At 55.2% G+C, this 12,241-nt stretch overlaps 1 protein-coding gene across 2 annotated transcripts in view; it reads left to right on the top strand.

The window, feature by feature from the left end:
• Tfeb (transcription factor EB) overlaps positions 1-7,730 on the top strand; it is a 55,126-nt gene extending 47,396 nt beyond the window's left edge. Inside the window, exons 2-9 of one of the 2 annotated variants that reach the window (XM_021185993.2) lie at positions 1,351-1,585; positions 1,667-1,921; positions 2,321-2,401; positions 3,448-3,568; positions 3,668-3,724; positions 4,355-4,430; positions 4,947-5,094; positions 6,637-7,730. In XM_021185993.2, the coding sequence (XP_021041652.2) occupies positions 1,373-1,585; positions 1,667-1,921; positions 2,321-2,401; positions 3,448-3,568; positions 3,668-3,724; positions 4,355-4,430; positions 4,947-5,094; positions 6,637-7,116 (1,431 nt within the window). In that variant the 5' untranslated portion in view covers positions 1,351-1,372 and the 3' untranslated portion in view covers positions 7,117-7,730. Of the gene's footprint in view, positions 1-1,180; positions 1,586-1,666; positions 1,922-2,320; positions 2,402-3,447; positions 3,569-3,667; positions 3,725-4,354; positions 4,431-4,946; positions 5,095-6,636 lie in introns of those variants that run through there. The other variant, XM_021185991.2, reaches the window with a different exon arrangement.
• Positions 7,731-12,241: the final 4,511 nt, after the last annotated feature.

The following is a 12,241-nucleotide window of genomic DNA, read 5'->3' as shown; positions in this document are numbered from 1 at the left end:
AGATACGGCCAGGCCAGTGCCTATCAGTCTTGGGCTGTCCCTGAGAAGTCACTGGGTTCTGCTCTTTCCTTTGTGGCCTAGAGAGGGGAAGGGACTTGGCTACTGTCACTCATTGAGCTAGAGACAGAGCAGGCCGAGTTGCTGGACTACTTCACCCTGCCCCCCTTCAGCCTTGGTTGGGGCCTCAGCCACACCTTCCCACAGTGGGTCAAGCTCTGAGCTCCGAGCAGTGAGGAGCCCTGAGGTGGTGGTTCTCTGCCTGTGGGTCGTCCTTTCTCTCGCTGACTTTGGGAGCCAGGAGCCAGGGGCGGGGTACATCTCCAGTGCCTGGTTCATGGATAATATCCATTCTCATTTGCTTCATGCAATGGCTTCTTTCTGTCTCCCATGACCCAACGGCTAGAGGCCGAAGGTCTAGCAGTAAACAAACAGATGAAATGTGTCCCCTCAGGGGGACTTGCATTCCTAGTAAGGAGCAGACATCGAATAACAAACGTAATAAGAAGCAAAAAAATGTTCTGTCCTAGATGGTGGCATTTGATATAGAGAAGCAAGGTGGTGGTGGTATGCCATTTTAGCACAGTGGTCCCGAAATGGCACTCTGAGGTGACATTAGAGTCTCTCGGAGGAGGTGAAGAAGTGAGCCTTGATGGTATCTATGGAAAGAACATTCCAGGTGGAGGCAACAGCAAGTGCAAAGGCGGGGTGGGGGGCGGGGGGCGGAGAAAGCATGCCTGGAGTGTTTGAAGGATAGTTTAAGGCTGGGGGTGTGACTGGAGCAGGGAGAACAAGGGAGAGAAACATGTGTTGGGGGCAGGAGGTCTATGAGGGGACCATGAGGGTGCAGCAGATTACAGAGGACCATTTAGGCTGGGTTTAAGGATTTAGGCTTTTGTTCCGATGAACTGGGAGCTATGGAGAGTTGGGAGCAGACAGCAGGGCAGGAACTAACAGGATGATGGAGCTACTGTGAGCAGATGGTGGGGGAGGAGCACGGAGGAGCATCTGGAGGCTCCTCAGGCCCTGAGGAGGCGTGGTGCAGGCTGGCCTGGGGAGGGGCGGGAGAGGAGGCCGGAGCTGAGGCCAGGTATGAAATACTCAGGATGTGGATGTGACAGTGAGGGGTCAGGTGGACTCCTGCAGTCACTGAAGGACAGTGTTCACCTCTGGTCTAGAACTCAGGGAACTTGGGTTCATGGCTCAGCTCGCTCAGTGGTCTTGGGCAAATCCCTTCTGCCCGGACTCAGTTTCTCCTTGTGCACAATGGGAGCAACCGTACTTATGCCAGCCTGTGCTTAAAGACTACGAAGATGATGAATACTTCATGGGCCTGTCTCCCCTCGACTACAGGGAGCCCGAACCAACAGCTGCCATGGCGTCACGTATCGGGCTGCGCATGCAGCTCATGCGGGAGCAGGCCCAGCAGGAGGAGCAGCGAGAGCGCATGCAGCAGCAGGCCGTCATGCATTATATGCAACAGCAGCAGCAGCAGCAGCAGCAGCAGCTGGGAGGGCCCCCCACTCCAGCCATCAACACCCCTGTCCACTTCCAGTCGCCCCCGCCTGTGCCCGGGGAGGTGCTGAAGGTAAGGTCTCTGCCTCTCCCATCCCTGCTCCCTGTAGAGGAGTCCCAGCCTCCTCCACAGCTGTGCCTTCCCCCTCCCCAGGTGCAGTCCTACCTGGAGAACCCCACCTCCTACCACCTGCAACAGTCCCAGCATCAGAAGGTTCGGGAGTATCTGTCCGAGACCTACGGGAACAAGTTTGCTGCCCACGTGAGCCCAGCCCAAGGCTCCCCGAAGCCTGCCCCAGCAGCATCCCCAGGGGTGCGGGCTGGACACGTACTGTCCACCTCGGCCGGCAACAGTGCTCCCAACAGTCCCATGGCCATGCTACATATCAGCTCCAACCCCGAGAAAGAGGTGAGTGGGGGTGGAGGGTGGGGGTAGGGGTTCCGGCTTGGTGTCAGTTGTCTGGAAATAGCCTGGTTCTCATGGCAGACCTGGGGGTGTCTCTTTATGGGCCTGAGGAAGACACGGCCGCCCTAGTCTGAGGCGGGCTGCCATCTTCTTGCAACTCTGCTGGGGACAGGGCGGACTCACAGAAGTGCTTTCCCAGCCCGGGAAGGTGTGTCAAGAACTCCCTGTCAAGGGATTCCTGGGGACAATCCTCAGGCTCGGCTGTAGGATCCTTCTCTTGTCCGATTCCTCCTCCTCCAGATGAGCAGGTTGGGTGAGGTGGTGCTGTGGCAGGGGGGCAGCTGCCCCTCTCCAGATGGGCTGACCCCAGATGGAAATGACATGGACGTTTCTCTCTTCTAGTTTGATGATGTCATCGATAACATTATGCGCCTGGACAGCGTGCTGGGCTACATCAACCCCGAAATGCAGATGCCTAACACGGTACTTTTTGGGCTGGATGGGAGGGGGACGGCACACACAGTGGCTCCCTGGCTGGGGAGAGCTCTCAGGCAGAGCTGGTGTCTTTGTGGAGGCAACAGTCACCTCCACTGAATACTGTGACGGGGATTCAGGGTGCAAGTAGAACTGAGTCAAGGCATACTGGGGATGCTTGGGAGACAGAGCTGGGCGGAGGCAGGCGTGTTTCTGTGACCACAGGACCCTTCCTTGGAGTTTCGTCTGCCTTGGAAGTCTCGTCTGCCTGATTATTCTCTGGGTCTCATTGGCTTGGTTGGGGAGGGGAGGCATAGGTAGGTAGCAGATGAGAGCCAGGTTTGGAATCAGGAAACCTGAGGTTTCTGTCATGACCTTGGGAAGTCCTGCCACGATTCTGACCTCCCCCTTCCCCCTCGCCCCCACCCCCACTCAGTTGTAAAAAGGGGGTGATACTATCTACCCAGAGGGTCATAGGAAGATTAGAAGGGACAAAAAGAGGGAGGGGTTGGAGAGATGGCTCAGTGGATAACAGGTAAGATTGCTCTCAGAGGACCTCAGTTTGGTTCCTCAAACCCATGCTCCCCAGGAGAGCCAGGAGGAGGCAGTCAGTTTTCAGCCCCTTCTGCCCTGGTGACACTGCCAGGTGGCTGCCCAGGAATCACTGGCTCCTGTCTATGCAGTGGCTGTCTAGGCCAGTGGCTGGCTCTTGCCTGGCTCTGTGGTAGGTAGGACCCGGCAGACCTTGCTCCTGCCTGTTGAATTCCATACTCTGGGAACCTTGCAGAGAAACTCCAAGGCTGATTGAGCCCCTCCCTAGGACTTGTACAAAAAGAGCAGCCGGATCCCTTGGGTTCCTCCTGTCCTCACCCTGGCCGGGGGCTACCGAGGGCAGGGCTGTGAGGAGCTGCTCTTTTCTCTGCGGAGGAAGCCGTGCACACTGCATCCTGGGGAAGGGGCTCAGGGGTGACTTTCCTGTTGCCGAGAGCAGCTGCTCTGGGACCATGGGTCCAGGTGAGGACTCACTAGGCGCTCCTCCGCCCCTTCCCTCACAGCTGCCCCTGTCTAGCAGCCACCTGAACGTGTACAGCGGTGACCCCCAGGTCACAGCCTCCATGGTGGGTGTCACCAGCAGCTCCTGCCCTGCGGACCTGACTCAGAAGCGAGAGTTAACAGGTACTCTGCCCTGCGCCTTCTGTACCTTCGTGGTTTCCTCTCTTCCCTTTTTCCCCTCTCCCTTCTTTCTCACCGCCTCTCTGTTTCTCTGACCTCCAGATGCTGAGAGCCGGGCCCTGGCCAAGGAGCGGCAGAAGAAAGACAATCATAACCTAAGTGAGTGGTGCTCGGCCCTCCTTCAGCTCACCTAGGCTGGGGAGCCAGCCCCTGCCTCATCCCCACCCCAGCCCCTTATCAGTGCCCCTAGCTTGGGACACCCACAGCTCCAAGGCTGTGAACCAACCCCCACTCCTTCCAGGCTTTTTAGGAAAGTGGGAGGGGCTTCTGGAAGCAGCATTCATGAATTTTCCAGGCTATCAGATTGCAGTCTTCAGAGCCTGGGGCGCCAGGAGTGAAGGAGGTTGCCCCAGGCAGCTCTCTCCCTAGTAGCTCAACTGGTTTCCTGACCCCGCCCCCTGATTAGACTGCACCCAGGCCTTCCTCAGCTTTCAGAGATCTCTCTTTTGTTTTGTTTTGTTTTGTTTTGTTTTGTTTTGTTTTGAGAAAGGGTCTCTAAGTAGCCCAGGTTGCCTTGGAACTCACTGTATAGCCTGGACTGACCTAGAACTCACAGAGATCTGCCTCCCAAGCACTGGAATTAAATGCTTGGCCACCACACCCGGCCTTGGGTGCCTCGTATTCTAAACAGATTTTTCTATGGGTTGTCCAGCTTAGGTTAGGGGGCTTTTCTTAGGTGGGGCTCCCACCTTTCTAACCATACCCTCTGATATCTTGCTTAAACTGTAGTTGAGAGAAGACGCAGGTTCAACATCAATGACCGGATCAAGGAGCTGGGAATGCTGATCCCCAAGGCCAACGACCTGTGAGCACGCTTCCCCCGGGGGAACAAGGGAGGCAAGGGGGGCGAGAGAGGCGAGGGTCCGGGCTGGGCAGCAGCTGCAGGCACTACCAGCTCTCAGTTGCTAAGGGTAGCAGCTGTAGGCACTACCAGCTCTCAGTTGCTAAGGGCAGCGGCTGTTGGCACCACCAGCTAAGGGTGGTGATGGAGGCAGCATGTTTGAGAAGGTTCCTGCTCCTGCTGTGTCAAGATAGCATCTGTTAGGAAGGGAGGTTTTGGGGTAAGGAGGGAGCTTCCTGGAGAAGGGGCCTTACTGGGAAAGTGTATGAAGGGCTGTGGACTGATGGAGAGGAGAGAGATGCTGGCCAGGAGAGCTGAAGACAGGAAGATGAGCATGGGGTGGACAGATTGCTTGAGCCCAAGGATTAGTGAGGAGCTGGACATTTGCACAAGGCTAGCTATGGGCACTGGGACTCTGAGCTAAGCCTGTGGTGAGAGGGCCCTGGCCAGGCCTCTGACTGCCCCTGGTTGTGGCCGCAGGGACGTGCGCTGGAACAAAGGCACCATCCTCAAGGCCTCTGTGGATTACATCCGGAGGATGCAGAAGGACCTGCAGAAGTCCAGGGAGCTGGAGAACCACTCGCGGCGCCTGGAGATGACTAACAAGCAGCTGTGGCTGCGCATCCAGGTCGGACCCGGACTTTGGACTCCTCGGGTAGCTCTCACTGATCTGATCAGGCTCCCAGGCCCCGGGGCAGGGGATAAACATCTGGAGACCTGGAAATACCACCCATAGGGAAGAAAGCTGTCTCGGTCATGATAGGATGCCTCAATGAAAAATGAACCCCAGTACCTTCAAGCAGCATATACCTGCAGGTTCACTTCTGTGAGACCCTCCCTCATTTTGACCACACTGGAGGTCAGACAGATCTAACATATGAGCGCGTGCACACACACACACACACAGACACTGTCTCTGTTTCTCTCTGTCTCTCTCTCATTCAAAGACAGGGTTTCTTTGTGTCGCCCTGGCTGTCCTAGAACTAGCTCTGTAGACCTGGCCTCAAAATCACAAGAGATTCCCCTGCCTCTGCCTCCCAAGTGCTGGGATTAAAGGCGTGTGCCTCCATACCCAGCTAGATCTAACTCTCTTAAAACCATGTAACATTGCCGGGCGGTGGTGGCACACACCTTTAATCCCAGCACTCAGGAGGCAGAGGCAGGCGGATTTCTGAGTTTGAGGTCAGCCTGGTTTACAGAGTGAGTTCCAGGGACAGCCAGGGCTATACAGAGAAACCCTGTCTCGAAAAACCAAAAAAAAAAAAAAAAAAAAAAAAAAAAAAAAAAAAAAAAACCAAAACCATGTGAGAAACAGGAGGTTTCTTTGTTGAGCAGACTGGCCTGGAAATTATGGCTCTCTTACACTCCCGCCCCCACCCCACAGTGCTATGATTACAGGTCCATGCCTGACTCTGCAGGTCGCAGGCAGTTACGGGGCTACAGTCACTTCAGTGCACATATCCTTGGGCAATGCTACACACTGTGCCTAACCTTTAGGAAGCAGGACTAACTACCCCCGCCCTGGGTGTCTGGGAGGCAGCACTGGGAGTCTCCAGCAGCTGGGCCGACTTAAGAAGTAAGGCCTGAGGGCCAGGACCCTGCCAGAAGTGCAACGCCTATTCCTGGTGGATCATAAGTTTTGTTTTTGTTTTTTGGTTTTTTTCAAGACAGGGTTTCTCTGTAGAGCACTGGCTCTGTAGACCAGGCTGGTCTCGAACTCACAAACCCGCCTGCCTCTGCCTCCCAAGTGCTGGGATTAAAGGCGTGTGCCACCACCTCCCGGCAGCCCACAGGTTTTAAAATTGGATTGTTCATGATGGGTGATAGAAGTCATTTTTTCCACCTACAAAAACTTAGCTTTGGTGAATGAGAACTCACCCTTAGTTCAGGAAATGCGTTTTGATGGTTTCCATTCCCACCACCCAGCTCAGTTTAAAATCCTGAGGGGGAGCTAGCCAAGGTGTGTACCATGGTGGCTTCACGAACCGCTGGCCAGCTGTAACTTACAGCCTGGAGAGCTTGGTCTAAGCTCACACTGCCCTCTGCTCTCTGTTCCTCCAGCTGAGATAGTCACAGGAGATGGGGGCAAGTGGTGCAGTGGGCCACAGGGAGGGAGGGCTAGCCTGGGCTGCTGTCATGTGTATTTCATCCTTCTGTCCATTCCAAACAGGAGCTGGAGATGCAGGCACGTGTGCACGGCCTCCCCACCACCTCGCCGTCGGGTGTGAATATGGCCGAGCTGGCCCAGCAGGTGGTGAAGCAAGAGCTGCCCAGTGAGGATGGCCCAGGGGAGGCACTGATGCTGGGGCCTGAGGTCCCTGAGCCTGAGCAAATGCCAGCTCTCCCTCCCCAGGCTCCGCTGCCCTCGGCCGCCCAGCCACAGTCTCCGTTCCATCACCTGGACTTCAGCCATGGCCTGAGCTTTGGGGGTGGGGGCGACGAGGGGCCCACAGGTTACCCCGATACCCTGGGGACAGAGCATGGCTCCCCATTCCCCAACCTGTCCAAGAAGGATCTGGACTTAATGCTCCTAGACGACTCCCTGCTCCCCCTGGCCTCTGACCCCCTCTTCTCTACCATGTCTCCTGAGGCCTCCAAGGCCAGCAGCCGCCGGAGCAGCTTCAGCATGGAGGAGGGTGATGTTCTGTGACGCTGGCTGCCCCTGTGCCAAGGAGCAGGGGCTGCCTGGAGGCTGGGAGGACCGAGCAGAGCCCTCCCATCCTTCAGGCTGCACTTGGTGTGAAGTAGCAGCCTACCCTGCCTCTCTCCTTCCCCTTGGCTGCTCCTCCCCACCCTGTTTGGACTTAGTGCCTGCCTGGCAGCCGATGGGGCTGGAGGAGCCCTCCCCCTCAGCTTCGGGCCCCCTCCTCTGGCGGCAGTACTATGACTATGATGGGGAAGAACAGGGGTGAGGCAGAAGAGAAATAAGAAGAAATCCTGCTAGGGGAGCCCCTCTCCTGAGCCTGGGCTCTCCTGTGGAGGACATTTTGGAGAAGGAGGTACAAGTACCTCTGAGGCAGCAGCTGGTCTGGGGGTGCCCGGGCCTGCCTTCCTGGGACTAGATGGCACCCAGCCTGTCGCCCTCAGCCTGAACCCCCCCACAAGTGGGGCATCCACCCCCATTTGGTGCTAACAGCTCTCCCCTGGTGGTATGAGGGTGGGGTGGCCAGAAGAGGAGTCTGGGTTCAGGGTGGCGAGCACCCCACCCCCCCAGACCTCCCACTTTGTGCCTTTAGTAAACACTGTGCTTTGTAGGTATGTTGTCCTGGCTCTGCGGCGCGTCCTCAGCCCGTGACTCTGAGGGGCGGGGCGGGGGCGGGGCGGGGCGGGGCGGGCAGCCCAGTGGACTCCTTCTTGGATTAAGAATTCAATTGCTCCATGAAGGATCTGAAGGAGGTTCTCTTGGAGTCAGAGGCCAAAGAAACAACCTTGACAGTGTGAGGCTGAGGGCATTGTCTCACTGAGGCCACATGGTGGCGCTGCAGCCATGCTGGTCTGGACCCACGCCTCCAGCTGTGGTCTGAACAGCAGTGGAGGTGGGTGTGTGGCTGGCCGGCGTTCTAGCGTGGCCCTTAACATTTTTCCCGGTGTTGGTAGCTACAGACCAGCTGGAGACCAGGCTGTATCCTTATGGCGATGGGAAGTGGACCCATTTGGAACAGATGAGAGCACAGGACCCTGGCTGGAAGTCAAAGCTTAGGGTTCACTCCCCTTCCTGGCTGGCACTATGCCCTAGTGAGGTTCAGGACCCACTTTGCTCCAGGTTCCTGGATGAGGAAGTAACCTGGGCTGGGTCTCTAGCGGTTCTTAGTTCCGCGGTTTCCAAGACTCTTTAGCCAGGGACCAAAATGGTTTCCCCTCAAAGGGCCCTAGAAGGCCAGAGGAGCCTAATTAAAAAGAATTTAAATTTTTTTCTCCTCTTTGAAGAACAAGAGATCAAATCAATATTGGAGCAATGAATGTTCAGAGAAAGAAAGGCGGCCAAACGGCGTGGTCAAGACGGCACTAGGCTGCCTGAGCTGAAGGGTTACTTACTATCAAGGTCAGATGGAGGTGTGGTTGACCTTGTAGAGCCTGAGTTAGCCTGGCCATATCTCCTTCCAGTTCCGGGTCTCCATTGCCTGGGGTTTACCCTCATGAGACCCACGGGATAAACCCCGAACTCTGAGGTCAACTGGAGACTGGGATTTGGGGCTCATGGGGTCTGGGGCCAGCACTTCAGGTGTTGTTGGATCTGATATTTCCATCACCCTGGGGAGTGACGTGGGAAGCTGCCTTCTACTTCCTCATATAACCCGTCAAAAACCCCGAGTTACACCTGTCACCAAGGCCTGGAGCTTCCTTCCTTTGATTTGTTCACAGCCTGCTGCCTGGGCACTGGGTCAGGACCAGGGTGTGAGTGGGGTTCTGTCCACACGAGGGCGCACAGGCCCAGGCAACAGCGGTCTGAGGAGCCGGTCTGAAGACTGAGTAGTTCACATCATCCTGCCTGGGGCTGCTTTCACCCTCTGGGGTGAAATCCAAGCCAGGTGCTGCCTCTGGTAGTTCAAACCACCAAGAAATGTGTATCTGAGACTGGCTGGCCAGACCCTGACCTGCAGTAGCAAGGGAGTCAGGCTGGGGGTTATGACTGCCAGTTAAATAAGGGGACTATGTTCTTCACCCTTAAATGATGAGTAAGCTTGGCAGGATGTCTGCAGGGTAAAATCTCATTCAGAATGACAATGTGTGCTGTAAAGCAGAGATGGCCCCTCCAACTGTTTCCTTCCAGTGAGGGAGCCCCCTTTAGGCCTTGGGGACAAACTCTGGTGGGATGAGGTCCTAGCAGCCATAGCTTTCTTGGGTCCCATGTGGGAGGACCTGAGGTAGGAGCTGAGCAGGCAGAGCTGGGTCATATACATGACTGCCCATCCCCCGGACCCCAAGTTCCTATGTCTGTCTGTCTGTCTGCCCACACCAGCTGCTCCCACTTCCCTGGTTGTCAGTTCTGGATTTCTACAGGGACAACCTGGGTAAGAGACACTGTGACCTCAGGATAACCTGCTTGGCATCTCCACTCCCACCATTTTTTTTTTTCCAATTGGATTCTTCTTTTGCTATTTTGTAACTTTTAACGAGCTGAGGGTGTGAGACGCTGGTGTACACACAGACAGACACACTTCTAGTCCTAACTTCAGGAACACCTGTCCCTTGCCCTCTCTCAAGGTCTGTCTCCTCCCCTGCCCTCTGAGCCCTCTGGCCAGCTGGAAAGAGCTCTTTTAACGCCTTTCTGGCTTCCAAGGCCTCCAGACCCATAGTCCTGCCCCTGTCCCCCCTGCTCTCCTCTGAACTCATCTCTTCTTTGCTGCCTTTTCTGAGGGGGACAGTGGAATTATACAATATTTAAGCAGCCAGAGCCAGGTCCTGGAAGATATTATTAATGTAAAAGGGATGGACCGCAAATGCTTTTGGACCTGGTTACAATTAGAGGGTGATTTTTCTAAAGGTCAATGAATTCAGATGATATCCACAGGGGGGAGAGAAATTTAATACCTTTTTAGTGAATTAATTAATTATAATATTATATCGGCTTGGGGTTCTTTTCCAGAGTGATTAAGGCGGTGATCTGTCTTCTGTGAGCTGGCTGCTGTGAGGACCCTGTCACGGGCTTGGTGACTGGGGCCCTTCACTCTCCTCTCAGCCAGCCAGGTGGGGGGCTGGGAGAACACAGACAGCTCAGAAGGGCTCCTGCAGGTGTGGTGATTGGCTCTGTCCTGCTCCTCAGCCTATGTACGCAGTCGGCTCCCTGCTCTTGGTATCAAGCCTCATACCATGTGACTTAGAGGACTCTCCCTTACACTTAGGGAAACTGAGGCCCATGGATTTTTGTTTGTTTGTTTGTTTCGAGACAGGGTTTCTCTGTATAGCCCTGGCTGTCCTGGAACTCACTTTGTAGACCAGGCTGGCCTCGAACTCAGAAATCCTCCTGTCTCTGCCTCCCAAGTGCTGGGATTAAAGGCGTGTGCCACCACTGCCCGGCTGGAGTATGAGATCTTAACTGAGCATGCTAGCCAAGGACAGCCCTGCAGAGCCACCCTTTAAGCCAGGTAGTCTGGAAAACCAACCCTCCATCGGGGAAGTGCCAGTGTGGCATTTGATCTGCCTGTCAGGAAACTATTATGGGGTGTGGAGTGTGCCCATGGGGCTGCAGGGCTGGTGAAGAAGAGCTAAGATTTCTGTCCCAGGGAGACCAGAGCATGACCACGGTTGTCCCTGTCTTTAGTCACACAGCCTTTTAACAAACCTTCATAGGACATCACTTTATTCCTTGGGAGACAGGCTGACAGTCATTCTGGAGCCCCAGCTAGTCTTCTTAGAGAAGTGGAGAGTGGGAGCCTGAGGCTAGAGAGGCATCACCAGGGAACTGCTGAGCAGTCACTGAGTGCTGAAGCTAGTGTGTGTCGTGATAGTGAGCGACTGGAGTGCTCCCCCTGGGGGAGGAAGAAGGGAACACTCCAGGTATGGGACACTTGTAGAGCAGAGAGGTCTGAATGTGCAGGGGCCAAATGAGGGCCTGGCCTCATGTGGCACTTAGTCTGTGAGGCAGGGGCACGGCTGCCTTTGCCTACCCAAGTTCCAGATGTGTTGACTGAGACTGTTCCACAAGGCCACAGCATCTGGGTGGAAAGCCAGAAACAACAAAGCCAATGAGACCAGCACTTATTGGTGGGCTCTGCTGCGTGACAGAGTCTCTTTGTGCCTCAGTGTCCCCATCTGTTGATGAGATTGCAATCTATAACTAATTCAGGCTGCTGTATGAATTAAAATGGGAGTAAGGGGAGCTAAACTTTGCTGACATCCTTAGGGGGTCACTGCCCCCCCCCATTCTCTTTTAATGGGGCACCAACAGAAGCTCTACATTAGGCGAGTTCTTTGTTGGGGGAGATCCACTTTTCCCTTGACTCTGTTCTCTCTTCTGCCTGCCTCTGTCCCTCTCCCTTGGTGCCCTCTGTGGCCTGGCTCCCCCCGCAGCCCCTCCCCCTCTGGCTCACATGGCATGCGGCAGGCCAGGGAGGGCCTTCCCATTGTACTATCTTTGGGCCCTAAATTAAAATTGATGACATCTTGAAGTGAGCACTGAGGGTAATTTTGCTTCAGAGCCGGGGATGCTAATGAGGCCCCTTAATGGCGCAAGTGCTGGGCTGACGGGTCGTGTGTCACACGCAGCAGCTAGGGGGGTAATGGCCGCGGTAAGTGCTGGTAATTACACCCTGTCTTGCTGTATTTTGGCAGGCCTGGTGGGAGAGCAGAGGCTCGATCACCACTGGTGGGGACACCCCCACCCACCACGGGACTGACAGCCAGGGATACCTCCTGGGCCCAGCCAGGCCCCCTCAGCTCCAGCACCACCTAGACTAAGGGTCTTGGGGACATCCTCTGACACACACATGCTGCCCAACCCACAGTCATATCACCAGACACCGCTTAGCCTTGACATTCGTCCCCAGAGCCTGGGCACGTTCCCAGGGCGCCCTGCATGTGGAGCCATTCGCACATCTTGCCTGCTACACTCCCTCTGAGCACAAAAAGATCCATGTATAGGCAATTTGAAACCCACACAAAATTGCCCTTTCAGTGTGAGTACCCTGAGCACCCACTGTGCTTGTATCTAGGAGCACTCATCCTCCCAAGCAACTCCAACTCTCCCCACATCTTCTGTCTGTCTGTCTCTCTCTCTGACACAGTTTGTTTATTTATTTATTTATTTATTTATTTATTTATGGGTTTGCTTATTT

This window comes from Mus caroli, unplaced genomic scaffold (assembly GCF_978045245.1).
Source record: "Mus caroli unplaced genomic scaffold, Mus_caroli_1 scaffold_18, whole genome shotgun sequence".
In the NCBI taxonomy this organism is placed as follows: Eukaryota; Metazoa; Chordata; class Mammalia; order Rodentia; family Muridae; genus Mus; species Mus caroli.
The sequence above is the reverse complement of the archived record's forward strand: the minus strand, read 5'-3'. Positions and strand labels throughout refer to the sequence as shown.